Source organism: Hesperophylax consimilis, chromosome 17 (genome assembly GCF_061612785.1).
Source record: "Hesperophylax consimilis isolate HC1 chromosome 17, BYU_Hcon_1.0, whole genome shotgun sequence".
NCBI classification, from domain to species: Eukaryota; Metazoa; Arthropoda; class Insecta; order Trichoptera; family Limnephilidae; genus Hesperophylax; species Hesperophylax consimilis.
The window spans coordinates 22,444,427-22,471,937 of record NC_142852.1 but is presented as its reverse complement, the minus strand read 5'-3'; the positions used below and the strand labels follow the sequence as shown (position 1 = coordinate 22,471,937).

At 35.8% G+C, this 27,511-nt stretch overlaps 3 protein-coding genes across 4 annotated transcripts; 1 reads left to right on the top strand and 2 right to left on the bottom strand.

Moving 5' to 3' along the window:
• Positions 1–9,155: 9,155 nt before the first annotated feature.
• Positions 9,156–10,485, bottom strand: LOC149416251 (uncharacterized). Its single transcript, XM_089641606.1, has 3 exons — positions 10,436–10,485; positions 10,186–10,347; positions 9,156–9,985 (listed from the first exon to the last, which is right to left on the bottom strand). The coding sequence occupies exons 2-3, from the start codon at positions 10,329–10,331 to the stop codon at positions 9,667–9,669; spliced, it is 465 nt and encodes a 154-aa protein (XP_089497732.1). The 5' UTR covers positions 10,332–10,347; positions 10,436–10,485; the 3' UTR covers positions 9,156–9,666.
• Positions 10,486–20,930: 10,445 nt separating this feature from the next.
• Positions 20,931–22,183, bottom strand: LOC149416250 (uncharacterized). Of its 2 annotated transcripts, XM_089641608.1 has the most exons (4): positions 22,103–22,183; positions 21,827–22,011; positions 21,233–21,473; positions 20,931–21,086 (listed from the first exon to the last, which is right to left on the bottom strand). In XM_089641608.1, exons 2-3 carry the CDS (start codon positions 21,888–21,890, stop codon positions 21,235–21,237), a joined length of 303 nt encoding a protein of 100 aa, XP_089497734.1. In that variant the 5' UTR covers positions 21,891–22,011; positions 22,103–22,183; the 3' UTR covers positions 20,931–21,086; positions 21,233–21,234. The 2 variants fall into 2 exon arrangements, with proteins under 2 accessions (XP_089497734.1, XP_089497733.1); XM_089641607.1 differs by having other exon boundaries at positions 20,931–21,473.
• A 1,713-nt stretch (positions 22,184–23,896) lies between these two features.
• Positions 23,897–27,296, top strand: LOC149416249 (uncharacterized). The gene is made up of 4 exons (XM_089641925.1): positions 23,897–24,050; positions 24,673–24,825; positions 25,611–25,764; positions 27,287–27,296. Exons 1-4 carry the CDS (start codon positions 23,897–23,899, stop codon positions 27,294–27,296), a joined length of 471 nt encoding a protein of 156 aa, XP_089498051.1.
• Positions 27,297–27,511: the final 215 nt, after the last annotated feature.

Genomic DNA, 27,511 nt, shown 5'->3' with positions numbered 1-27,511 from the left:
AGCGATATATTAGCTAAAGTGTCACATAGAACTAGGTCCAAAATGCATCCATATTTGTTAGGTAACTGGTTAAATTGAGCAAAAGATAAGAAGACAAGTAACGCGAGTGAACGTTGGTTCTCTGTTAGTTGATATTTGTAGATTATTCCATTCAATATTGGTCTTGTTATAATCGTAAATTGATCGTTACATCAGATAGTTGACTGTAGTATGATGTTGGTAAAACTGGTAAATAATAACTTTTTTTATGATTTTCTAACCAAAGCAACTATTACGAAATATATACACCCCGATACCAACATTTCAGATTAACGATACTGTAACAAATTAATTGCGTCAAAGTATTTTTTAAATAAAAGTGTCGCAAGGTCAAGTTGGGTGAGGGAGAGTCACCAGTTCTACGAGTTCATAGAGGACCGACAGTTAAGACCGAGACGGGAGTGGTTGTGGAACACCAAGTATGCGTTTCTCGCCTGACGGTATGATGCTGGGCGGTGGATGAAGAATTTGAATTTGAGTTCGAGATATGTTTCTCGGTTCGACAATATAAAGCTGGGCATGAGCCAAAGAAGAGTGGTGACCTGACACGGCCAATGGCCAAAGTGCATATAACAAAGGCGCTGGCGCTGGTGGGAGACTTTGCTGGAGTCTCGGCTCGGAGGCCCTGAGCTGCTGAACTAAACTTCGGCTTTTTTAAGGTCACGCAGAGAACTCAGTGACGACAAGGTAAACAATATCATGCGCTTAATTAACAATGGCGACGTAAACAATGGAGAAGCAACCCCGAACCATATGACAACTAGTTTAGATTTAGAAATAAGTAGATCTAAGTATATTTAAGAATATGTATTAAAACCTGGCCAAAACAAATTATAACCCAAATGCCTAAATATCTAACATCTCTTTATGATTAAATTTATCCCCCTCGTCCCAACTGACGTCACCCGAATTGGTGAGAAGGCAGAGTGGAGAAAGTACACGACCGAAGAGGTAAAGTATAAAACTGCAATTTATTTAAAAATCATTATAATTCTGAGCTCGTTACCGGAGACATAAACGGATTCGTTACAATTCTCCCTGCAGCTATCTGTTTCTCCCTTGTTCTAGGGACTTCTGCCGAGACTAGGTATTATCACAGCGTTTCCATAGAGTGAGAGCTGTGCTATCATCACAACAAAACTAACATTTTCCGCTTACTGTAGTGGTAGTAGGAGATTTTCAAATATTGATGGGTTATTCGTAACCCAGGAAGCCAAAATCTTGCGTAGAATAGTTAAAGTCATCACATTTCTTTAGTTTTTCCTTTCCACGAATTCTTCCATGTTTACTGAGGGAGCTAGATTCTTTACAAGCGTATGTACATATGCACATCCAAACACCCAGCTTTTGTAAAGCTCTTACCGCATACTAAACACGCGTGACATTTGAGACCTAGAATCGTCTTTTTATGCGCGGATAGATAGCTAGTATTTTCACAGGTATGAGCGCATTTGTCGCACGAAAACGGCCGCTACCCGCTGTGCGTCTTTTATGTCTTTGTAGAAGTCTATTTCTAGCGAATGTTTGACCAAACACCGTACATACGTTTGGTTTTACTCCAGAATTACAGCGTTTATGTACGCCTTAAGTTTCCAAGACTGGAGAGCATGTGTACCTAAATGCAGAGATTACAAGCGAAAAGGTTTTGAGGCATTGACCGCAGAAGTATGCGTGGCGTCTCGGTTCTCTTTTGACAATTTTAACGACTTCTTCATCGCTTTCGTCTTCTTCTGCATCATCGTCGTCGTCTTTGTCTTTATGGTCATCTTTATCTTGGCCATCTGCCTCATCAAGAAGAGTCTCTTGTTTGATGACGATAGGTTTTATGCAGCCAATTAGCATGTCCTCCACGGCACTAGTTGAATCAAATTTAGAAAAGGGTTTAATTAAGTACCTATATAACGCGTTATACGAAATCAGCTTATCCTTTCGGAAGGGTAAGTTTTCGTGACATCGGTTTGAGGGTAACCTGAAATAAAAAATAAAAAAACAGAAAATACATTATTTATAAATTCATTCGTGTGTATTCAGTACAGGAGTACTAGTCAGACTAAGGCATCCCCAATCTGAAGGACCTGGACAGGGTAAGTAGATAAAAAGAGGAAGGATAAGAGCACCTGAATATATTTATACCTGCTCACTTAACATAATTATCCTACATTATTCTTCTAAAGTATTTTAAAAAATGTTAAAAAATAACATTAAATATTTTCTTAATCTACAGGATATGCTTTGGCGAAAAAGTCTCCACATAAGTATGTGCAAATGTTCATTGCACAGCAATTTTGAGCATCTGCAACATCCTTTTTTTGTGCGCCTATTTTTCTTTGATGGAAATATACTGAATTTGCCTTCCTTTTTTGAAGTTGATGCGTGTTCTATATGAATCAAGCGAGCAATTTCTTTTCTCAGATGAATATTTAAAGTTCCTCAGGGGAATATTTAAAGACCTTGCGGTCATATATGGCTTAACCATCGCAATCTCCTTCAAGTGCTGTCAGCGTAACATCAAGTGTTCAGTATTGGCTTTTTAAATTATTTGGCTATTTTTATTTTTATTTTTTATTAGTGTCTATTTAATAAGGTTTGATGAGAGTTACATTATATAAAAATTTATAATATTTCATTTATATAGTTTGTTCTTAGTCCTCCTCACTAGGTAGTCCTGTGCTGAGGCGGACTGGTAGATTTCTTTGATTTTCTGTTATTTAGTTTCTATGATGTTTTTAGTACATTTTCTAGTATGTCTGCATTAATTTCTTTCACCCATGTTTTGATTTTTTCCTTAAGCTTATTTATCTTTTATATATTTTTCAAACTTGGAGGAAAGATGTTGTAAAGTTTGGTTGCCAGATATATGTGGTTTCTTTGGCCAAAACTTGTCTTGAATTTTGGAACATCTCGTATATCCCTTTTTGAGGCTCTTGTATCATGTATCCGAGTTTCATTAGGAGATTTTCTGTTTTTAAAATGATGTATTAAAATATTCTTGGCATATATTTGTTTTAAATTTAGAATGTCAAAACACTTGAAAATATCTTTTGAGGGGGTTCTGATGGGTAATTTTAGTACGGTTTTTATAATGCTCTTCTGAGCAATATCTAAGTGGTTAATACTATTTGCTGTAGCAGATCCCCATACTAGAATTCCGTACTCAAGACGGGAATGAACTAAAGCATAAAATACTATTTTGATGTCTTTCCTAGGTAGTATGTTTCTTAGGTTTTTTAAGAAATATACAAGTCTCGTAAGCTTTTTAGTGAGTTCATTTATGTGTATGTCCCATCTAAGGTTTTCGTCTATTTCCACTCCTAGATACTTAATACTTTTTGCCTTTGTTATAATAGGGCAAGAGCAATGTGACTTATTGTTTTGACACTCGTGCAATTTTAGAGTGTATTCTTTACCCGGTTGACCTCTTGAGTTTATTGAAAAGGCTAGATAATTAGTTTTAATTATATTTACCGTAAGAGAGTTCATCAGAAGCCAATTTTGAAGTGCAGTTAGTCCATGTTCAGCCTCTTTATAAGTGTCCATCCAGTCCTTTTCGTGGAATAACATAACAGTATCATCGGCAAAACTAATTATATTTCCATTGATGGGAAGTTTGGTAATTTCATTTATGTAGACGAGAAATAAGATTGGTTCCAAGACACTTCCTTGATCCGCCGTAGTTTATTGGAAGAGGATTGATTTTTTGTTGGCCTTTTTGTACTTGTTGTGTTCGTCCTGTCAAGTACGTCATCAGTAAATTTAGTGGAGTGCCAGATATGCCAATTTTTTTAAGTTTTGTGAGAAGAATTTTATGATCTATTGTGTCAAAGGCTTTTTTTAGGTCTATAAAAACAGCCAGACATTTTTTTACATCGTCTAATTTTTTATGGCTATTCTTGTAAAATGTTCAATTGCGTCCACGGTACTCAAACTTTCCCGAAATCCATGCTGTGTCGGGGAAAATTTTTTATTAATTTCCAGAAAGTGGACGATTTGGCTTTTCAAAATTTTTTCCAGGATTTTTGAGAAAGTGCTTAGGATACTTATAGGGCGATAATTATTTATGTCATTTTTGCTTCCATTTTTATAAATTGGTAAAACTGTGGCATTTTTTAGACAATAAGGAAATATCCCCTTTGATATAGAGAGGTTTATAAGGTATGTCAGGGGGAGGATCAACTCCTCTTGGAGATGTTTTATAGTTTTGATTGAGATAGGATCATTTCCTGAAGAAGTGTTGTTATCTAGTGAAGCAATCACTTTTCTTAGTTCGTTGCTAGTTATTTGGTTTAGATTGAGTGTGCTATCTTGGATTGAGACTTCATTATTTTCTATTTCCTTTTAATTAGTAATTAGTTTTGTGATTTTATTTGCCAATTTCGAGCCTATGTTAGTGAAAAAAGTATTAATATATTCCAAAGTTTTGTCAGGATGCTCTGCAAAGGAAGTTGGAATCATGTCAATGTTTAATTCTCCAATCATTTTCTTGTTGTAGGAGGGTTCAGAGTTAGTGATTTCTTTTATAATCTTCCATATTTTTCTGGAGTCATTGTTACATTCTTCTATTTTCCTTTTATAGTAGTTTTCTTTGGCGTTGCGAATAACATTTTTACTTATATTTCTGTATCTTTTATAGAATCTTAATTTAAATATATCGTTAGGGTCTTTTTTATCTTTTAAATGTATATCATCTCTTTTCCTTATACAGTTTTTTTATTTTTTTATTTATTTATTCGAGACACAAACAGGATATTTATAAAAACATTAATTATGGATTACAAAATATAAAAAAATACAATTATAAATATCCCTAGACTAATGTGTCTGCAGCAATCACATTTGCACATTCACATAAGCAAACATGTAAAATAATGACAGTATTTATATACAAAACTTAAAACTTAATTACAAAGATTGAAGCACATAATAAGTAGAAAAATTTAAAGGTATATATTAAAAAAATTCTAAACCACTTAACAATTTTTTTTTATTTTTTTCTTATTATTTTTTTAATTTTTTTTTATGGAAATACAGAAATCATGGAGATATTTCTTGAAACAAGTTATATTATTTGCAAAAATATCTATGACAGTGTGTGTTTTAGCAAGATCATTGTATGATCGAGACATTCTAGACATAGGATTAAAATAACTAGTGTTATTGGCAAAAATTTCGGTCCAAAATATGTTCATATTTCTTGTTTATTTGGGCCTGGCATAAAAATTGATTTGATTGACTAAGTTACTATTTACACCATTATTCACAATTTTGTAAAGCATTAAGAAGTCATTTATATTTCGTCTTTTAACTAAACTCTCTAGTTTGAAATATGTAAGTCTTTGTTCATACCCATTTAGAAGATGGTGGACACCTGATCGATAAGACAAAATCCGTGTAAATTTTCTTTGGACAGATTCAAGTCTGGATACCTGTGTAATGTAATGTGGATTCCAGACTGTTGACCCGTACTCAAGAACACTACGGATTAACGAATTGAATAGAATTAACCACTGGAGCGACAGAGAGAATAATGAAAAATAACTTCAGTTGCTCGCCACCTTTGAAAGTTAATTTGGAAAAATTTTCGACCACATTAAAAAAATCATTACTCCATATTTGTATATGTGAACATATAAAAAAAAATATACTGCTATGTAGCCAATAAACTCACCTATATTTTAATAATTATTTTGTATTTGTATAATTGATAGAAAAATTATAAAAAAATCGTAAACTTTGTAAATGCGCGAATTTTGTGCGTGAGTATATTTGAAATTGCCGCCAGTGGATATTTTGAATATTCACATTGAATATTTTCTACGTTTTATGTTCTCTATGACCTGTTCTACAACCACAGATCCAAATATATTCTAGAAAATCATTTTTTTATATGCTGACATCAGGGGGCCGACAGACGTAGCTATAAAAGATCAAAAGTTATTTGGCTTGGCGTATTTCGGCATATCGCTCGCCATACATTTCAATTGGAAATGTACGGCGAGCGATATGCCGAAATACGCCAAGCCAAATATCTTTTGATCTTTTATAGCTACGTCTGTCGGCACCATCAAGATAAAAATAATGCGTGAAAATTATTTTGTGTTATTTGGTACGTGAACCTGTTAAATTTGAATGAACTAAATTATGATATTTTATACATTTACCACAAAGAAGTGGTACTACATTAGGAAGATACATTAACTGTTTACAATTACCAATAAGAATAACTGCCCTACTTGCTTTATTTAAATCATTTGATCGTTTTATACAGATAGCCTATTTCACGATGTCAAAATCAGAGTTCTGCTTTTTAAATAATTGTGACTGAGAACTGGAGATTTTTATCCATGTTTTTGTGTTTCGTGATAGAACAAGAAACAAAGATTAAAAAAAAGCCCATATCATAGCAATAAGCTTTGCCAATCTTTCAGGATATACTTTGTAATTTGATAAAATCCTGTGGAATTCTGCCATTTTGTTTGGGAAAATACGAGATGACAGCTAGTTTAAGGTCGATACACACCGGATAAATTATAATAGCTAAAATGATGGTGATGATTAAACCTTATATATCAAACCTGTTGTATCAGCGTCGATCGGCTAATTAAATCTTAGTGATATTTTTTTATCTAAAAGTTGGAAATCTAAAGAAAAATAGTGGAGAGGAAAATAATTGAGGGAACAAATAATTGATTTATTTATTTATTTACGCCCTAATGGGCTATTACATTCATTTAATTAAAATTACAGATGTATAATTACAATGGTAGTTATGTTGGTTTTTGTCAGTAAATCAATACATTTAGCCTCGCTCTAGACTCGAGTGATACTCTCAGTATCGCTCTGGTGAGAGACCACCATTCAGATTTAAACATTGCTTGAAATGGCTTAGTTTTGTAGAAAAAGTGACTAGATCTAAAAAAGCCTCTTTACAGAAAAATTAACAAAATATATAATTAAGACATAAAAATAAAACTAGTGTGATTTGAGATTTTCATGGCCAAAAGTGTTAACATGATTTGTTTTTGGGGTGTTATGCCGTGTCGCGCTACCTCCTTCTATAACTAACGCTGCCCAAAACGTTACAGATACAAAAGGTACAGCGAGACGGCATAACACCTAAAAAACAAATCATGTTGATAAAACAAGTTATTTAATGTGTACAATAGCAGGAAAGAATGAGAATACCTATGCATTTTTTAATATGTATATTTTAATGATCAGAATTGAAATATACATATTAAATGTCCACCAAACCTTATCAGATAGAACTCGTACCTTTGGGTCCTTTGTCGTTATAACATTTTTATGAGATGTAAAAAGAAATGACTTGGTCCTGTCATCCAGGCCATCGTTATTGATGTCCAAAGAAAGTTCATTAAATTTATAAATTATAATTTCACAACTAAAAACAAGAAAAGAAAAATAAAATAAAAAAAACCCTCAGTTATTCAATATGGAGAGTGGGGTGGTGTGATATGGGACCATACAATCATTGCATAATCCCACATCACACACGTCACATTTTTTTGTAGTTCGTTTGGTAATTTTTTTAATTGAACACCACACACAATTCAACGTTCGCCCGCTATGGACCGAGAAGTGGTTGCCTTCCAGGACAGTACGCAGAATCTTTCCTTGAGCTATTTGGCCAATGATCACAGTCGGAGTCGGGTTAATTTCCCTGTGACAGAACAGCTGAAGGAGATTCCTCGCAACCTCACTCCTAAATGTTCGATACAAAATGCATTTATTTTCCTTGCGGAGCTTTGAACTGTACAATATATACGCATTCTGCACCGAAACACTTAGTAGTCTCCTGAAAAGCTTCTTGTACCAGACCAGGTTTCGCTGTCGTTCAACGGGGTAGCCTGCCAAAAGCTGATCCTTTCTGTCAACTCCCCCCATCACCTTGTTATAGTCTAGTACAATTTGGGGTTTGTATTTCCAAGCACCAAACTTTTCAACTGCCCCGATTTCTGCTTTATGGTAGGTGGACAACATACTTACCAAGCTTTTGTCCAACCAAACCATAACATTGAGGTCCCCGCAGTTCGAGTATACGAGCTCACCTTCCCTCAGTTTTGATTTGAGATTGGACTTAAATATACTGGGCATAAATTCTCGGTTCAACCGCAATGTGCCCATGCAATCCATCCCACTTCTTTTGAGGCATCGCGCTAATAATGGACTATTGTAAAAATTGTCCATTATTAGCGTGTACCCTTTGTTAAACAGAGGGCTGGCCAAATCGTATACTATCTTTGCAGTGGCCCCAACTGGGCAGATATTGTGAGCACCAGAAAAGTTGGCCTGTGTCATGTCTTCCGTTATGTCGTCTTCCGTCATGTCTTCCTGGTCTGGATTTGTCGATTCAGTCTGTCTGGAAATGGTCTTCCCCGTATAAATTTGGAATTTCCAAAGATAGCCAGACTTGGACTCACAAAGCTCGTAAGACTTTATACCCGAGCCTGCCGCTTTAGATTTGATCATCTGGACGAATCCCAAACGGCCTTTATAGCGGAGTAAGGATTCATCTAGAGAGATGTCTTGCTCGGGCAGGTATAAACTCTCAAACTTATGGGAGAGGTGGTCCAAGACGGGTTGAATCTTTTGTAACCTTCGCACAGATAACGGTACATCAGAAGAAAGAGTTTCATTGTTGGTGAAGTGAAGGAATTTTTTTATTAGAAGAAAACGATTATAGCCCATGGTTTTGCTGAAATAAGGCATGGCGGTGACGTCAATTGAAAAGAAGAAGTCTTTTTCAACGGGAAGGGGACAAATACCTTGATGCATTAGAAGTGCCAAGAATACGTACATTTCCTCTTTATTCGTGGGAGCCCATCTATTGATACGCGCATAGCGCTTGAATTGGGTTAGCGCAATGTGTTGTTCTGCATACCTGTTAGTCTCTCTTACGATCAGTTCAACGAAATCGGCATCGAAGATTTTAAGAAAGGCATCCACAGGTTTGCCCATTTCGTCGGTATTGAAAGTTGGTCCCGGCGTACCTGTGAATATCTCCCTTATCCCATTAAAATGTGAGATATCGCTGGACCAATCGAAAGAGTAACTATCAGATGGCAGAATCGAACGCATTGCTTCTCTATCTACCTGGTCTTGTCTTAGGTCTACGGCCATACCGGGGTTAAGTGCATTGTTCATACGATGATAAGGTTTTGGTGGCATGCATAAGTTATCCTCGTCGACGTCGCTCCCTTCGTCCAGATCCGTTTCTAAAACAACAGAAAACACAAATTAACTTAACATTTCTACTTACTACATTACACTAATACTTACTCCCTTTGGTACAACGCTTTAAGATAATGAACTCTTGGCTCGATCAAGTTAATCAAATACTTGAGGCGCGCAATGTCAGAATAACACAAGGGCAGGTATAAATGAGTTTGAATGAAGAAAAGAGTGTGTGTGCCAAGACCGAGTTGTATGGCGGTCCATCCTCTGCCTACCCGTGTAGCGAAATGGCGTTGTTAGTTAGTTTTATAACTTACGGTCTTCAAATGCCGACTGATCATGATGAAGAGATGCAGCTTCAAATTCACCCGCTCTGTCCATGCCTGGGTCTGAAATGTATATAACACAAATTGATTTAATGTGTCTTTATTTCAATTACGGAACGCCTCTGATATGACGTTTTAAAACAATAATCTCACTGTTTCTAAACACAGACACTTCCTGGCAGAACGGCATGTCCACCCACAGCTCTCTATGGTAGCCATGCTCCAGAGAGTGATCGCCCCACTGGCGTTCCCCATCCCGCGATGTCCCAGGTAACGGAGAAGTCGCCCGCGTTGGCACAGCGGGAGCCGTTGCTTGGGTCGTTGTGCCAGCTTGCTCGTTGGACAACCACGGTGGGGGAATAGGCGATGGCAGCGTTGAAGGCGTGCCCTGTGAAAAGGGACACGCTACTCTCTCCGGAGATGGAATTCTGAAAACATATACATAAATCATATGAATCGTTGTCATTCACACGTGAAACAGTAAATAAAAAACAATAAGAATTGGAATAGCGCTGATTTTACTGCATAATAATGCACATAGCGCTGATCCAACCAACTCTCACGGTGGCGGAAAGCTCTCAGGGAAAAAAAATAATATTGTGTAATGCATCTAAAGACGATAACTTACTTTCGTTTAGCTTTTCTTGCAGGCGCGGTGGGGAGCAAAATCCGCGCCGCCTGCTTCTTAAATTTACGGTTTTCCAGCTCCAGTTGGAAAGAAGCAGGCAGGGCCCTAACGTCCTTTAGGGCCCTGACGCGATCTTCCCGCACCATAACCAGAGCAGGGTCACTGTTAAAATAAATTAAAATATATGATGAGCTCTACCCCTTATCCACAGCAAAAAAAACCTTCTTTAAAAACATTAAAAAATACTAACACTCCAGACCGAGCTGCCAGAGCTGCTCCACGTTGACTTCCACGTCCAGCTCGTACAGCCCCCCTCCTTCTGCCTCTTCCTCTGCCTCTCTGCATCGGTACACTTCTAATTAAAAATATTTCATGTAGATTTTATATTTTGAATAAAATCATAGATTTTTATATATCTTATCATATAAAAAATAGATATTTATACATGGATTGTGGAACACTTTCTTGTGGATTATTGGCTCTGTAGAAATTTGAAATAAGTAAATAAATTAATAATTTACAAAACGAAACGAAATAATCCCATATTCATTGTGTGATGGTAACTTTACATTAATTTTTAATTAATTTCATCTAATATTTTTCCGATTTTTTCGACATTTCTACTGAGTTATAAAATTACAAATATCTGGAGAAAAAATGACCACACCTAAATAAAATTTATAATTATCTCTTGGTAATGAATCATTCTAATAGAAAAACACTATTTCAAATACACAAGTGGAGTAATTAGGAATTGAATTGCTAATTAATAACTTAAAAAACCTAACCCCGCCAGAAATTATAGTTTCGTATCGAAGATATGCTAAAAAAAAACCGTTTTTTTAATCAAAGCAGTTGAAAACACATTAATAATTGAATCACGATTACACTAATATATATTATGGCGTTAAAACGCAAAAAACACAATTACTTACGGCATTTTAAAAGATGTGTAAATATAACCAATCACTCAAAACTCGAAAGTAAAATTTTTGGAAACAACTGTCAGTTAAAACCGCCAAATATTTATTCCAGAAGCATCTATTGATAATCGGTGTTGCCATAGAAGAAGCCAATTTTACCAGCTTTACAACGGAATAAATTACTGGACAGGGACTGGTTTAAATAATATTATATTTAATTTTTACGAGTGGTACGTAATAAACGTCGAATAATTCGACATGCTCAATATTAGAAGAAAAAAAAACGTCGAATTATTCGACATGTTCGCTCGAGTGGTAGGCTCTTAGAGTTCTTGAACAGTTTAGTTGATCTTACAATAAAACCTAGTACTTTATTTGATTTATTTACAATGTATTCTATGTGTTGGTTGAACGTTAGTTTGTTGTCGAATATAATTCCTAAATCTTTGATCGATTCAACTGTTTCCAGATTGTGACCACATATGCTATATGAGTATAGAGTTTTGTTGGTGTTCTTGGTGAAATTTATAACTTTGCACTTGGCTATATTCAGTTCCATTTCATTGTCAATACACCAGGCAGATAATGTGTTAAGGTCTTGTTGTAAGAGTTCACAATCTTCCTTAGATTTAATTGCTTTATATATCTTGAGGTCGTCAGCGTATAGAGAAAAATTACAGTGGAGTTTACATGTAAGGTCGTTAATGAAGATTAAGAAAAGCAAGGGTCCAAGGTGTGATTCTTGTGGAACGCCCGACGTAACTAATATTGGGGAAGAGTTAAACCGTTAACCGTAACTAATTGACATCTATTTGATAAATATGATTCTAACCAACGAAGCAGATTTCCGTGTATGCCGATTTTATCCAGTTTATTCATTAAGATAGGGTGACTAACTTTGTCGAAAGCCTTACTGAAATCGGTGTATACGGCATCTACTTGTGTTTTTTTATTCATTGATTTACACAGAAAGTCCATATACTCTATTAAATTAGTGTTTGTGGATCGTTTAGCTACAAAGCCATGTTGAAAAGGGCTAAGTATGTGTGTTACATGATTAAATATGTCTTTATTTACAATGGACTCAAATATTTTGCCAAAACAAGATAAAAGGCTGATAGGACGGTAGTTCTTTACATCGTTTTTACTGCCAGACTTATTTACTGACGTGGGCAACTTTCCACAGATCTGGAAATACTCCTTCGTTCAGACTTTTGACGAATAATTTGTGTAAAGGTGCTGCAAGTTGATCTGCACAATTTCGAATGAATAGTGGAGGAATACCATCTGGACTGGAACCCTTATTGATATCGAGGGCGTTCAACTTCACCTTGACCTCGTCTAGGGTTATTTTGATATGAGATAGTGGATAGTTATAGAGTGGGAGAGAAAGTTTAGAGTCACTTTTATAATTAAATGGTGAGCTAAATACAGAGGAGAAGTAAGTAGAAAAGAGTTCGCAAGTTTCTTTGCCATTTGTTGCTGATTTATCGTGGAGATGCATGATTTTTGGGAGGGAATTAGAAACTCTTTTCGATTTTATGAGGGTTGACAGATTTTTAATACTGTTAGGGAGAGAATTTTCTATTGAATCTACATAGGCTTTAAGGCAGGTACGTATGGATAATTTTACTCTAGCCGTCAAGATGGAAAAACTGTCATAGTCACATTGATTTTTGTATTTTTTCCACTTCTTTCTAAACTTTTCTTTTTCTCTGAGTTGGTGGATCAAAGCACTGCAGAACCAAATTGGAAACCTTTTGTTGCTGTTTCTTAAGCGCGGAGTGTGTTTTTCAATCGATAGCCATAATAAGTTATAAAAATGTAGTAGGGAGTCATTACAATTCAGAGTATTAAAATCGTTCCAGTTATTAAGTGATAGCATTTAGTGTAGTCCGTTTTTTTGAAGTTATATTTGATGTGATCTGTGTTGGTGGGTAGGGTTCTGTATTTAGACATTAGAAAATCGAATTCAATGGGAGGATGATAGGAGTCAACTTTAGATAGCACATGTGAAGCAATTTGAATTTCAAGGTGATGGTTGGAAAACACTAAATCTAAAATTCGATCTATATTATTAGAGACCTGATTGAACTGATTAAGTCCAGTCAAATTTTGAAAATCTAGTAGGATTTATTGATTTTTGGCTATTAAATATGACTGGTCTGGTGTGAATTTCATTGACATTTAGTGGGCATTGAATAGATGGTTCATTAAAATCACCCATTATTATTGTTACACCCTCTGATGATAAATTATTATGTGTTGTTTGACACTTTTCGAAAAAATCTGAGAGATTTTCGATTGGTATATCTGGAGGCAAATACGCCAAACATAAGTTGATGGTTTGCCTAGATGTTTCATGCAATTTACATTTAATCCATAAATCTTCTGTAAATTTTGAGCTGTGTGTTGGGACTGTGATAGATGTCATTTCTTTCTTAAGGCTATTAGAACTCCACCACCTGATTTTTTAAAAGAACTCGATGTGTCCCTATCTCGTCTGTAAATATTATATCGATCATCTACTATTTCATGGTCATAAATTGAGGAGTCTAACCATGTTTCTGTAAGACAAATTAAATCATAATTGCAACTGAGCACTTCGCAGTGCAAATCATTTAGTTTGCTTTTCAAACCACGAACATTTTGATAGTAAAATGTTATTGCCGTTTTGCTAGAATGCATTTTGAAAGTATACATTAAGCATTATTAAATATGTCTTTTTGTGGAATTGATGTGAAAATAGTTTATGTGTTATTAACCCTTTCAGCCCCAGTGTTAATTCAAATTAACATGAACTTTGTGAATTTTTTTACCGTAACTGTAGCGATTTAGAAAAGTCATGTTTTCGTTTTCTTATAGTTTGTAGTCTTTTCTGTGGCGTCTATTTTTTCCGCTCCGTTGAAATCCTTATTCCCGCCACAACAACGATCCATATTTTGACATCTGCTGATTGTAAGTTTCATCGAATTTCTGCCGTCATTGATTACTTAATTTAAGGTGAGATATCAATATTTTCTACTCAAATTACAAATATTTTCACTCATAAAGATGTGTTCTATAATAATAACATCAGTTCAATTCACTGATCACAGTCATTTCCCAGAATATTGTAAATGAATCTCAATGTTCATTCAAATTAACACTGGTAGTGAGGGACATGTTTTCGACTAGTATGGCGAATTTTTAAAGATTTATTATCCTAGATTATTTCTTTATTTATGAATGAATTTTAGTTAAAATGTTATTTATTTGTACCTTAGTGATTATCACTACATTGTCAATGTGCATTTTTGATATGAAACAGTTATTTGTATTACTTTTGTGTTATGTTTATTTTACGTTACTATGTAAAAAATACCCTCTGACGCCCAATGTTAATCCAAATTAACATAGAAAAATTTCTAAAAAAAAAAAAAAATTAAATGCCAAAAATTTTCAAATAATTTTCTGAGGTATTATCAAGCATTACATATTTTATATGTGTGGAAACAATAATGCGGGTGTGAAAGGGTTAAGTAATTATGCTTTGAAAAGGGGCAATTTTGAACATGAGAATTTTTTGTTTGTTTGTGATAAATTATTTTGTCTATGGTATCAGATATTGACAGAACTAGGTTAAGAAGTTCATTAATGATTACGTTAATTGATTGTAAACATAACATTTGTGTCGTAGTAACACAATTACTTGCAATGGTGTGTAATAGTTTTTTGTACTTAGCAGGTTGTAATAATTCATGAGAGTAGTGACAGATCGTGTGAATCGTGTTTTTTAGTGACTTTGTACAGTAATTAAATAATCTTAGATTTAAATATTTCCTAAAGGGCCGGTTGATCTGGTAGGATGTGCATCTTGTGTTGACTTCAATGTTGATAGCCTGTTGACATCCTCTTGGTCAGCAATTAGGATTATGGGGGTTGAATCGCTTTCACGAGTAAGGGGCTATTTCACTATGTCGGGCTAAATATCTGACTAAGCACTAAACCGCGGATTAGTCATTTTTTCGTTTTCACTATATCTGAATAACGCTAACGCTCGGGTTAAAGTTCGATTTGACTAATCAGTGCTCTAACCAGACGTTAGGCGCTATTCTTCGAATCAAAGATGGCGTCAAAACATTCCGAGTTTGACAGCGGAGAAGTGAGTCGAATTTTGTTGCGAATTATTATGGATACCGAGGTTTTCGATTTAATAGAAGAGATCGAGGAGGCAGAAGCAGGTGAAAGGGCGGCGATGCGAAGGCCGCGAGTTTTAAGAGCTCGAATGAATTTTTTGGAGGTGTTAGACGACACGGATTTTCGTTCACGTTTTCGGCTCACAAAAAATGTCGTCGTTATAATTCACGACCAAATCAAGAAGAGAATCTGCCCAACGACTACCCGGTATGTAATTTTAATATACAGCCTCAAAATACATTACAGAATAGTTGTATTCACATGCAGAGGCGGATTTGTAGTCTTGGCCGCCCTAGGCCCCAGACCATGTAGTCGCCCTTTTCTCAGCACCCATCATATTGACCAGGAGTATCCAAACTTTTCAGTAAGTTCCTAGGGTCAAAACCGTTTTAATTTTCCTGCCATTATCATTCATGGTTCATGGGGTGAGATTTGTCCAGGTCTTGGCGGTGGATACGTCTGCCCACCTGCTGCGTGGCGGGCCGGATCGAGAGAGACTGGGTGAGGGAGGCCTTTTGACCTTTCCAGCCGGACTATCTTGACCCATCGCCTTGCACCGCAGTTGGAGGGATGTATTCATACTTATGTCACTCCTGGACACAGTAATCCCCAGATTCCTACCCACCCCTCATACATTTTACTTTTCAGAACTTCCTATCCTTCCCTTCCTTAAAAAGACCATCCACACAGCATCACCTAAGATGACATAGGTCGTGTGGGAAAATATTTTCCTCAAAGCCTCCTGTGTGGAATTAATGTAAAAAAATACGCTTGCTAAATTCGCTAGTTCAATTACTGTATAATTGTCGATTGTCGCAGGCCGGATTGATGACATTGGCGGGCCGTTGTTTGGAGACCCCTGATATAGACTATAGACTACATAATGAATTTACTTTATCGACAACTTTTATCGAAATCGATTCAGAAATTTAGTTAACTATAATAGCTGCTAGTTTGTAATACTTTCTAAGGTTTCAAGGATTTGAATAAAACATTTAAAACAGTTCTCATACGTGTACATAACGTACATTCCAAATTGGAAAGTATGAAATACGCCATCCCACGCATATTATAGCTCTGTGTGTGAACACGCTATTATGCATAACAATACCTAACGCAGTTCAGTCACTAGCGCAACTGAATCACGGTAGGGATTGAAAATACGCGAGCGGGCGAGCCACGGAGCATGATAGGTCTGGCGAGGGCGGCTGTGGGGCGTGGGGGCGCGCTGTGTGCTGTGTGTGAACACGCTGTTGAATATCGCTATTTCGTACATAGAATATTTAGGTACTTAGGAAGTAATTTCTTGTTATCATCTGTGACTTTTTTGTCACGATTGGCCGCCCCTAATATCTGGCCGCCCTAGGCCCGGGCCTACATAGGCCTAAGGGAAAATCCGCCTCTGTTCACATGTTTTATCAATCAATGCAGTGTATTCAATGACATTACTGTTTGTAATATAATATTGAATTGTTTTCAGAAATGATGCTGTACCGACAATTGTCAGATTATTACTGACCTTGAGGTTCTTCGCAACGGGGTCCTACCTGATGTCTGCCGGAGATTTGGTTGGTGTGAGCCGATCATCCGCTTGCAGATTTATCAAGGAGTGCTCGGAGGCTATTGGACAACTTCGTGCCACATATATACAATTCCCTCAGTACCTGATTCCCTTAAAAGAGGGCTTTTATAACCTGGCAAGGTTTCCGAGAGTCGTTGGGGCCATCGACTGTACTCATGTTGCAATGTCACCGAGTAAGTACCCTTGCTATTACAATATCACACTACACTAGTAATATAATAGACAAATAATAGTCATTACAATCACGACTACTAAACAATAAAAAATAAAAGCACAAATAGACTTCATTCAGAAGACTATGGTCAGACCAGTGACAAGCTTAGTTGTTTAGTGTCGCCTAATGGCACTTGTTTGTAGATTCGACATGAAAGGATTCTCACCATGTACCTGTACAATTACAACAGCCATTTCCCTAAGTCAAAATATTTTCCTTTGTTTCAGATGGAGAAAATGCTGAGGTGTACCGCAATAGAAAAGGTGTTTTCTCCATGAATGTGCAAGTCATCTGTGATGCAGAGTTAATGATAAGAGACATTGTAGCCCGTTGGCCTGGATCCAGCCATGATCAAACTATTTTTAATAATTCCCTCATAAAGGCGAGATTTGAAAATGGCGAGTTCGGCAACGGTGTTCTGTTAGGTGACAGTGGCTATCAAAATACGCCTTATTTGTTTACACCTCTGGCACGAACAAACACCCCAGCGGAAAACCTTTACAACGAATCCCAAATTCGCAGCAGAAATGTTGTAGAGCGGTGTTTTGGGGTTTTGAAAAGTAGGTTCCCTGTACTGCGGAGGAAAATAACACTGTCTATGGAACGCACCACAGCTATTATAGTGGCATGTGCTGTGTTGCACAATGTGGCAGTGAGAATGAACGATGAGCCCTTTCAGTTAGATAGAGAACAAGAATTTGACATGATAGAGGAACAAATAATTCAACCTGATGATGCAGTCAATAATCCAAGGAGACATCTCATCTTGGATTATTTTACTCCCATGTTAAATAATCATTTTCCTCTGAATAATTAAAAGGGTGTCGATTGCCAATGAATCTCTTGGCGTAGGGCTGAGTCTCAACGGATCGCAGCATGACGCTGCTCTACCGGGCACAACACCCTGCCAGGTACGAAGGTCGTCTGCGGACGATTCCGAGTTCCGACGTCGAACTTAAGCTTGGTCAGAGGCGGGGCGCCATCGCGCCGGGATATTTAACCACGTTGCACAGTGCTCGCCTCGTCGGGCTTCGACGGAGGCCCCCGCGGACGGGGGCCGCCTGATAGATGTCACATTGTTTAGAGAGCCTTTCGACTCGCGGAACTCACATCACGTATCACCGCCCGATTTGCCTAGGCGGGATACGGCCTTAGAGGCGTTCAGGCCTAATCCTGTGGATGGTAGCATCGCACCACCGGCCGGTCGACCGAGTGCGTGAACCAAATGTCCAAAACTGCCGTTCCTCTCGTACTGAGCAGTATTACTATCGCAATGATCGGTCGTTGATTCGTTGTAAAGGTTTACTGCTGGGATGTGTGTGTTTGTGCCTCTGCGTTGAGAGAACAAATCTTGGAAATTATAAGCTTAATATTCCAATGTTAACTACAGAAGAAAATAAAAATACAGGTGTTTTCTAAAATTTTTATTGCAAATGAAAAAAACATTCATTTATAAAAATACATATTACTGTTCAGTCTTTATTTTATTTTCTACCTTATAAATATATTGTATTGTAATATTATCCTAAAACAGGATCTCCCTAGTTCTACATTGTTCGACTGTAACAAATTCTGTTCAATACAAATGAATGAAACATAAGTTAAATGTTTATAACATTTTAATACACAGCAACATAATTTGTTATTATTATAAATTGTTTGTAAAACATTATCCGTTATCAGTCTATGCTCTAAATTTAAGATTAATAAATTCACAATGAATAATATTTTTTGTTTACTGTCCTTATTTCAAGTTATTTAAAATGTTATTTGGTTATCTATTTTGAACACTGTTCGTCTGTAACAAATTCTGTTCAATACAAATGAATGAAACATAAGTTAAATGTTTATAACATATTAAATAATGAATACACAACAACATAATTTGTTATTATTATTATTGTTTGTAAAACATTATCCGTTATCAGTCTATGCTCTAAATTTAAGATTAATAAATTCACAATGAATAATATTTTTTGTTTACTGTCCTTATTTCAAGTTATTTAAAATGTTATTTGGTTATCTAGTTTGAACACTGTTCGTCTGTAACAAATTCTGTTCAATACAAATGAATGAAACATAAGTTAAATGTTTATAACATATTAAATAATGAATACACAACAACATAATTTGTTATTATTATTATTGTTTGTAAAACATTATCCGTTATCAGTCTATGCTCTAAATTTAAGATTAATAAATTCACAATGAATAATATTTTTTGTTTACTGTCCTTATTTCAAGTTATTTAAAATGTTATTTGGTTATCTAGTTTGAACACTGTTCGTCTGTAACAAATTCTGTTCAATACATATGAATGAAACATAAGTTAAATGTTTATAACATATTAAATAATTAATACACAACAACATAATTTGTTATTATTATTATTGTTTGTAAAACATTATCCGTTATCAGTCTATGCTCTAAATTTAAGATTAATAAATTCACAATTTAAGATTAATAAATTCACAAAACGTACTTAAATAAAATGGAACAATTACAAATCCGTTTCCTAAAATTGATATCAGGCAAAAAAAAAATACAATTATGTGTAGGCGATTATAAAAAAATGTTTTCTTTGTGTAATGTGCTCTCTATACATAGTAGGATAGATTACCAACTAACGCTAGATGAATTCTGGAATACAGAATTCAAAAAACCTGTAAACCATAACTACCCTACTAGGCATAGAGAAGCACAAATGTTTATTATTAAAATATCGCAAAATGTATACGGAGATAGAACAAAAAGACATAAAATTCCGGAATTGTTTAACTCATTACCAGAAGATATTAAAAATGAGACATGTCATTCAAAAGTAAAAACGAAAATTAGATCGTTCTACCTCCGTCAAACATAAAAACAATTAATATTGTGGTACCAAGATATCAAGTTTAAATTAAATATATTGTTATAAGCTAATAAATAGAAAAAGAGATTTCTTACAATTAAACTGATTGATCAGTTTTGTAAGATCTAAGTAAGAGAAAATAATGTACAAATAAAAAAAAACTGAATAAACACATATAAAAAAAAAAACAATGAATAATATTTTTTGTTTACTGTCCTTATTTCAAGTTATTTAAAATGTTATTTGGTTATGTAGTTTGAACACAGGGAAATGGTTACATTCATACAATAATCCACCCCAAAGAGGGAATTCCTGAGTCTCCAGAGGAAGTGGTTGTTACTTGATTTTGAGCAGAAGCAAAAGCTGAACAACGTCTATTTTACCCTTGCAATTTTTTAATTATTAATTTTAAATGTTCTTTTTGAAGCTCGATCAGCTCTCGCTCCTGCCTGATCCGCTCTTGCTCCTGCCTGATCCGCTCTTGCTCCAGCCTGTTCAGCTCTTGCTCCAGCTTGATCCGCTCTTGCTCCAGCTTGATCCGCTCTTGCTCCTGCCTGATCCGCTCTTGCTCCTGCCTGATCCGCTCTTGCTCCTGCCTGATCCGCTCTTGCTCCAGCTTGATCCGCTCTTGCTCCTGCCTGATCCGCTCTTGCTCCAGCTTGATCCGCTCTTGCTCCAGCTTGATCCGCTCTTGCTCCAGCTTGATCCGCTCTTGCTCCAGCTTGATCCGCTCTTGCTCCAGTCTGTTCAGCTCTTGCTTCTGCTCAAATTCAAGTACGAAGCACTTCCTCTGGAGACTCACGAATTCCCTCTTTTCTTCCATGAGTAGGCGTCCTACTTCAGACACGTGCGGGCTCGCACCAGAAACTGGCCGCTTAACACCGGACAGTGGCCGCTTCACACGCGACACTGGCTGCCCTACCGTCAAGGCGGGGTGCCTGGGGGTGCGAAGCAGCGGGACGCTCCAGTTATCCCACGGGATAAGGTCTGAGGCGGCAGGCTCTGGAGCAGGAGGCTCCGGAGTGGAAGTCTCTGGAGCGGGGGCCTCTGGAGCGGGGGCCTCTGGAGCGGGGGCCTCTGGAGCGGGGGCCTCATGCACCGCAGCACTGGATGTGGAGGGCTGGTTGTCGATTTCATCATTCATATTTACTGGAAAAAATAATAACAAGAATTGAAAGATTGTTTCAAGGCATTAACTTTTCCAACTTTTAAATGCTCAGAATTAATTTTTTTGTACTATTTGTCGCTAATATACGCACCTGTTGATTTTGAAATATGCAATGTAAATGGTTTACCGTTATAGTATGGCAATCTCAACTATGAATGATGAATCGCTGTCTATATTGTTGTTGGTCCCTTCGACACTCAGGTAGATCATTTCCAGAACGGTGGTCTCCATTGTGTCGAAGGGAGCTGCGGTGCTTGGCCCTCCACCAGTCTGGTACGAATCCCTCCTGTTGAGAGCGCCCTTCTTTCTCACCAACCTCTTCAGACTGTCGTACTTGTTCCTCAAAGTTTTCGACGATCTGAAGGCAACTGTTACAACTCATTACAACAATTGAACAGCTCAAATCATAAATTACTTTGTCATAATTCATAAGAACCAAACTGAGAAAATATTTGTGTCTAATCATTAGAGATAATAGAAAACAGAAAAGTGAACAGTGAAACATTATAAGATTCGGTTGTTTCTAGGAATTGAATTCAATTCATTGGGTTTTACTCGATTATTTTGTGACTGAACATTCAAACTTAATTTTATGGGTTTTGGACGACATGAAAGCTAACAATGAACTACGATTTACGATGACAGTTAGGAACCGAGTTTATGCGGTGACGTTTGTCCACGTCTTGGCGTAAACATAAATAATTTGTAATATATGATGTACCTGATGAGGAGGAGTTATATTTTTTCTCTATTTGCTCCCAGGCCGCATTCTTCTGCTTCCACATAACGGCGTCACTGTTTTTATTCTCCAGGACGTGCTTTCATTGGTAAACAATATTAACCAGATTTTGGCACTCGTCTCTGGATAAATTCACAGCACGCTCCCTAACTTCTTTATTGTTCATCCTGAAAAAGAAGAAACAATGTATTAATTCGACACGAATCAATCTAAAATGACCTGATAATCAACATAACATAACCAAAAAAATGAACTTACTTTGCGTTGCTTGTTGACGCTAGCATTCCATAGACATTGCGGCAAAACATGACAGCTGTTGACAGCCGTTGTAGTAGATTGGGTAACTGCAAACATTTTGCGATGTTGCCAGACCATTTCGAGTGTTATCTATCCGGAAGCTCCGCAACAATGGTGAAACGGTCGCCGTTGAATAACGAAGTTATTCTGATCTTTAAAGCCAGCCAACGGATAGCTAGTCAGATATTTAGCCCGACATAGTGAAATACCCCCTAATTCTTTAATTTTAACTAGGGAATACCGCATCGGAGAGAGATTTTGTCTGAACTATCCTACGAAAAGCTTTGCCCTTAACGTTTTGGAAATTCATTATGTTGTCGAGTAAGTACTAAATCATAACTGTGAAAATATTAATCTTGTGCATATTATTAAAGAAACTATTGCCAAATATGTATGTTTCGATTCGATTAATTGTGAGGGGCATAAAAAATTGTAATAAATGGAATTATTAAATTCACTGTGCCCTTCATAATTAATTCATGGTGTGCAGACCTCAATAAGAAATTAACTGGCAAAGATACAAGACAATATGATGGACGAGATTCCATGAGGAAAATGGCCATGCAACGTTTTTTAAAGTATAATCAATATAGGAAGAAATGGTTGTCCTAATTAGTTTATTTTATTTGTCTAGGTTTTTTTTTTACTTACTCGACTTCATAATGAATATCTTTCAACACCTTTTTTAAAATGTGTTTTGTACTTCTACATTCTTGTATTTCCTGTTTATGTATTTTTATATTATCTTGGTACACCTTCTTAATGTGTTTCATGCTTGTATAATATTGTATTTCTTGTTTCTGTAATATCTATATCATTAAACAATGTATATGAATCATTTCTCAAAAAAAACTTGCATTAAAATTTATATTTTATGCGAAACAACCAAAGTAAGATCTTGTTTCCCTTTTTATCAGGACCAAAAAGAAATTCTCTGATGAGGAATACATGACCTTACATATAATATCTTGGAAAATATGTATGTATAAATGTAAGTCGTATTAAAACGAAATACAAAAATCTTCTGTGTGTTTCAGTTTTCTGTTAAAAGCAGAGAAATATCAAAATTAGATACTGTCGTAAAAAGCACATTTCATATTTGATAGTCTAATAAATTTTCTTCCTTTATTTGAAGGATTGTAAATCATTTTAGTTTATTTTTACGACAAGTTGATTGTTCATCTCAGAACAAGATTTTAGGCTAGTGAATGGGGTAGGCACTGAATGAGAATTATATTGTCTATGGTTACGCCTTTTTTATAGTTTCCTCTATCCTAGTCGATGGTGAGTATGACGTATGGTGACGTATATTTTGCAGTAACAGGCTTATCATGTGCTTATCTATGGTAATATTTAGGACCCATGGGCTCAGTACAAAAAACCCGAAGATATTGATCTAGTGAGTGATTCATTTATGGCTTTGTTTATGTATAACACATATTTTGTTGACACATGTTTTCTTTACCGTCCGTTGTTTCATCAGTCACCCGCGCAGTTAAATGTATAATTCCATACTTGTGATAGTTATTAAGTATAGTTACGGTAGTTCATATTATATAGGTTAAGGTACAAACGTTAATATATCGTAATTTCCAATAATGTGTTATGTATACTATTTCACTGTTTTTACAGAATATTACAAGTGAAACCAAATGTTTAAAGCACAAACAAAGTGGGTTCCGTCACAACTGTGTTCTGTTTTAGGTATATTTGTTTGGTCTGGAACCAATTACCAAACGCTACAACAGCAGTGCCATGGATCTACCAAATCAAGAGACTGTTTCCATCAAGACGGAACCAGGGCCCCAGGAAGAAGACGGAGATGAAATACCGTATACGGATATAGATTTCGACCTTCCCGATATAAAGAAGGAATGTTTGGAATATGCGGAGAGTACTCGTACAGCCAGTTAGTTGCATTGAATACGTATAAATTGTCGAATATTAAATTCAGATGTTCGGAATCCATGTCCGTTTCGAAATGTCGTGCAGCCTGTCCTGCAATACTTATAATTGAATACGTATAAATTGTCGAATATTAAATTCAGATGTTCGGAATCCATGTCCGTTTCGAAATGTCGTGCAGGACAGGACGCATTTACTTTTAAATATAGCTTTGCTAAACTAAAGCACTTTTTTAACTTGTGTATTGCTCACAGTAAATTCCCGTTTCTTTGAATTTTCACCTCATCTGTTTTCGACATATATTCGTATCTATTAACTAAATATACATAAATATTTATAAAAGGAAATATCATTTCATTGACTTTTAACAACAAAAAAACCGTGTTCTGAAGGTAGTCAAGAGTAAATGGCTTTCCTTCTTGAAAGATCGGTCCTTGAAGTGACATCTCACACATTTATATCTTAAATTAAGCTTAAAGTCTGTTCACCCTTTTCTTGCTCCTGTGTGGTCAATCAATGTTATCTTTTGTCGAAAATATTTTATTTTAATTAAGAAATTTTAATTTTAATTAAATACATTTTTTTGTAGATTTACGGTTAATATACTTTGTTGTATTGTTTTTCAGGTTGCTTTAATATGGAGTCTATTACCATCAAGGCGGAGCTTGGACCCCGAGAAGAAGATGAAGGGGGATTTAAATACACGAAAATTGACTTGGACCTGATGAATGTTAAAAAGGAGTGCTTAGAACGTGTTGAAAGAACTGTCAAGACAGCAGGTAAAATGTTTTTCCTTCTTAGTAGTCCAGTTAATCAAAACAAAACACCCGAATGTTGATTATTTTAAGGTCAACGAAAAAATACTTCAAAAATAATATATGCCGTTATTTTTATCACATTTCGAAGGCTGTAAGAAAATCTAAATGGTCAAGTGTTTTGATTTGGTTGCTGCAGAAGCTCGCTAGTTCTGTAAAAAGAAAACTAACTCAGCATGTAGGGAGCAAGATGACGATTCAGCTACCTAATATTTTGTTTAAAACCTGTAATTTCGTAGTAAATTCTGACAGCTTACAATACAGAAATAAAGGGAAATAATAATAAACACTTGTCGAAATGATTTTCCGTATTTACATACATTCCTAAAAAAAACAACCGTGCAGTATTGGAGTGTTCTATTATATGCGGCCTCTGATATGATATATTCTGCTGCAACACGTCTGAAAATACTGATGAGATATTTAAAGATGAATTTGAATGACTATTTTCTGTAGCTAAAAACTATAATCTATGAATAGTTTTTGTTAGAATTATAATTTTTATTTCTTTACTTTATTGAAAACACTATTTCTTAAAAAAATGTTTTATAAAGTAAATCCATATACAACTTGGCGTTTCAATTCAAAAGTATAAATAAGTGCAAAGCACAAATAAGTCACCTGTTCCTGTGGGAACCTATTTTTTTACTTTTATGTTAATTTGGAATGCTTCTCTGCACTTAGTAAGACACGAAAGTAATAAGTCACATGAATCCAACTATTTATCCTTTTTTTTTAATTATCGTCAGATCTGAAGATACAACCAGTGGAAACCACGGAGTGCTACTATTCATATTCTCAAAAGGGAAATTTGACGAGCCGCATGCTGACTCACAGTGGCGAAAAACCTTTTTCATGTTCTGAGTGCAATTATACGGCTTCTCTTAAGGGCCTTCTGAAGAGGCACATGTTGACCCACATCAGTGAAAAACCTTTTTTTTGTTCTCAGTGCAACAATTCATTTTCTCGAAAGAGCGATATGACACGCCACATGCTGACTCACACTGGAGAAAAACCTTTTTCATGTTCTATGTGCAACAATTCATTTTCTCGAAAGAGCTATCTTACGTGCCACATGCTGACTCACACTGGAGAAAAACCTTTTAAATGCTCTGAGTGCAACTATTCGTGTACTCGAAAGGGAAATTTTACGGTACACATGCGAACCCACAATGGAGAAAAACCTTTTTCATGTTCTTTGTGCAACAATTCTTTTTCTCAAAAGAGCAGTCTTACGTGCCACATGCTGACTCACACTGGAGAAAAACCTTTTTCATGTTCTATGTGCAATAAGTCATTTTCTCAAAAGAGCAGTCTGACGTGCCACATGCTGACTCACACTGGAGAAAAACCTTTTTCATGTTCTATGTGCAACAATTCATTTTCTCAAAAGAGCAGTCTGACGTGCCACATGCTGACTCACACTAGAGAAAAACTTTTTAAATGCTCTATGTGCAACAACTCATTTTCTCAAAGGAGCAGTCTGACGTGCCACATGCTGACTCACACTGGAGAAAAACCTTTTAAATGCTCTGAGTGCAACTATTCGTGTACTCGAAAGGGAAATTTTACGGTACACATGCGAACCCACAATGGAGAAAAACCTTTTTCATGTTCTTTGTGCAACAATTCTTTTTCTCAAAATAGCAGTCTTACGTGCCACATGCTGACGCACACTGGAGAAAAACCTTTTTAATGTTCTTTGTGCAACAAATTATTTACTCATAAGAGCAGTCTGACGAGCCACATGCTGACTCACACTGGAGAAAAACCGTATTACTCGAATTCTAATGAATCAATCGTACGAGGACGTACGTTATCAAGTTTTAGCATGCCTCTGTCCTACTATAACACACTTAATATAAACATGGAATATCTTGGAATTGGAGCCAATGAAAGTCTACGGACCAATGAATAGAGACCTGCCTTGATCACTCACTTAGAGTTGCTCAACATAGCCCAAAAATAAGTTTACGCTTAAGACAATTCTAAACATTCTGTTTAGAACTCCTACACATGAAATATTTTAAATTTTCAATCCATAAAAAGCTTTATTTTCAAATACCTAAATATCCCGCTGCTCAACATAAATACTAAACCAGAGAAAAAATCGAAAATAACGAGTATTAACTTATTTCAATACATCTTTTGGAGATAGAAATATTAATTTTCATGGTGCAAAACTATATAATTCCCTAACACATCAACTATCTAGTATACTAACTAAAATGAAACATGTCTGAGAGAACTAAGTCATAATTAATAATAACTTGCAAACATGATGAATACAATGTAAAGACATTTAGATAATCATTTCAAAAACTACAACATGCCGCCTCAGAACAGTAAACCATAGTGAGGATGATTGTGGAAATGGCGATATTATTCTTATACATTTAATAATATGTTTTTATTTTATTTTTAGAAATGCTTAATGATGATACAATTGGTAAGGTGTATTAAATTATACTTGATAAGAGAACCTATTATGTATCTATATTCCATGTCTTAGTAATTTCACCTAGATAACTATATGAGTAAAACTATTTAAAAAGAGGAATGTTTCTGGAGAGATGAGGAGAATTTTTTGATTCTGTGTTTATGTGTGCACGAATCATAATTGACTGCTTATATTTTTTTTTTGAAAAAT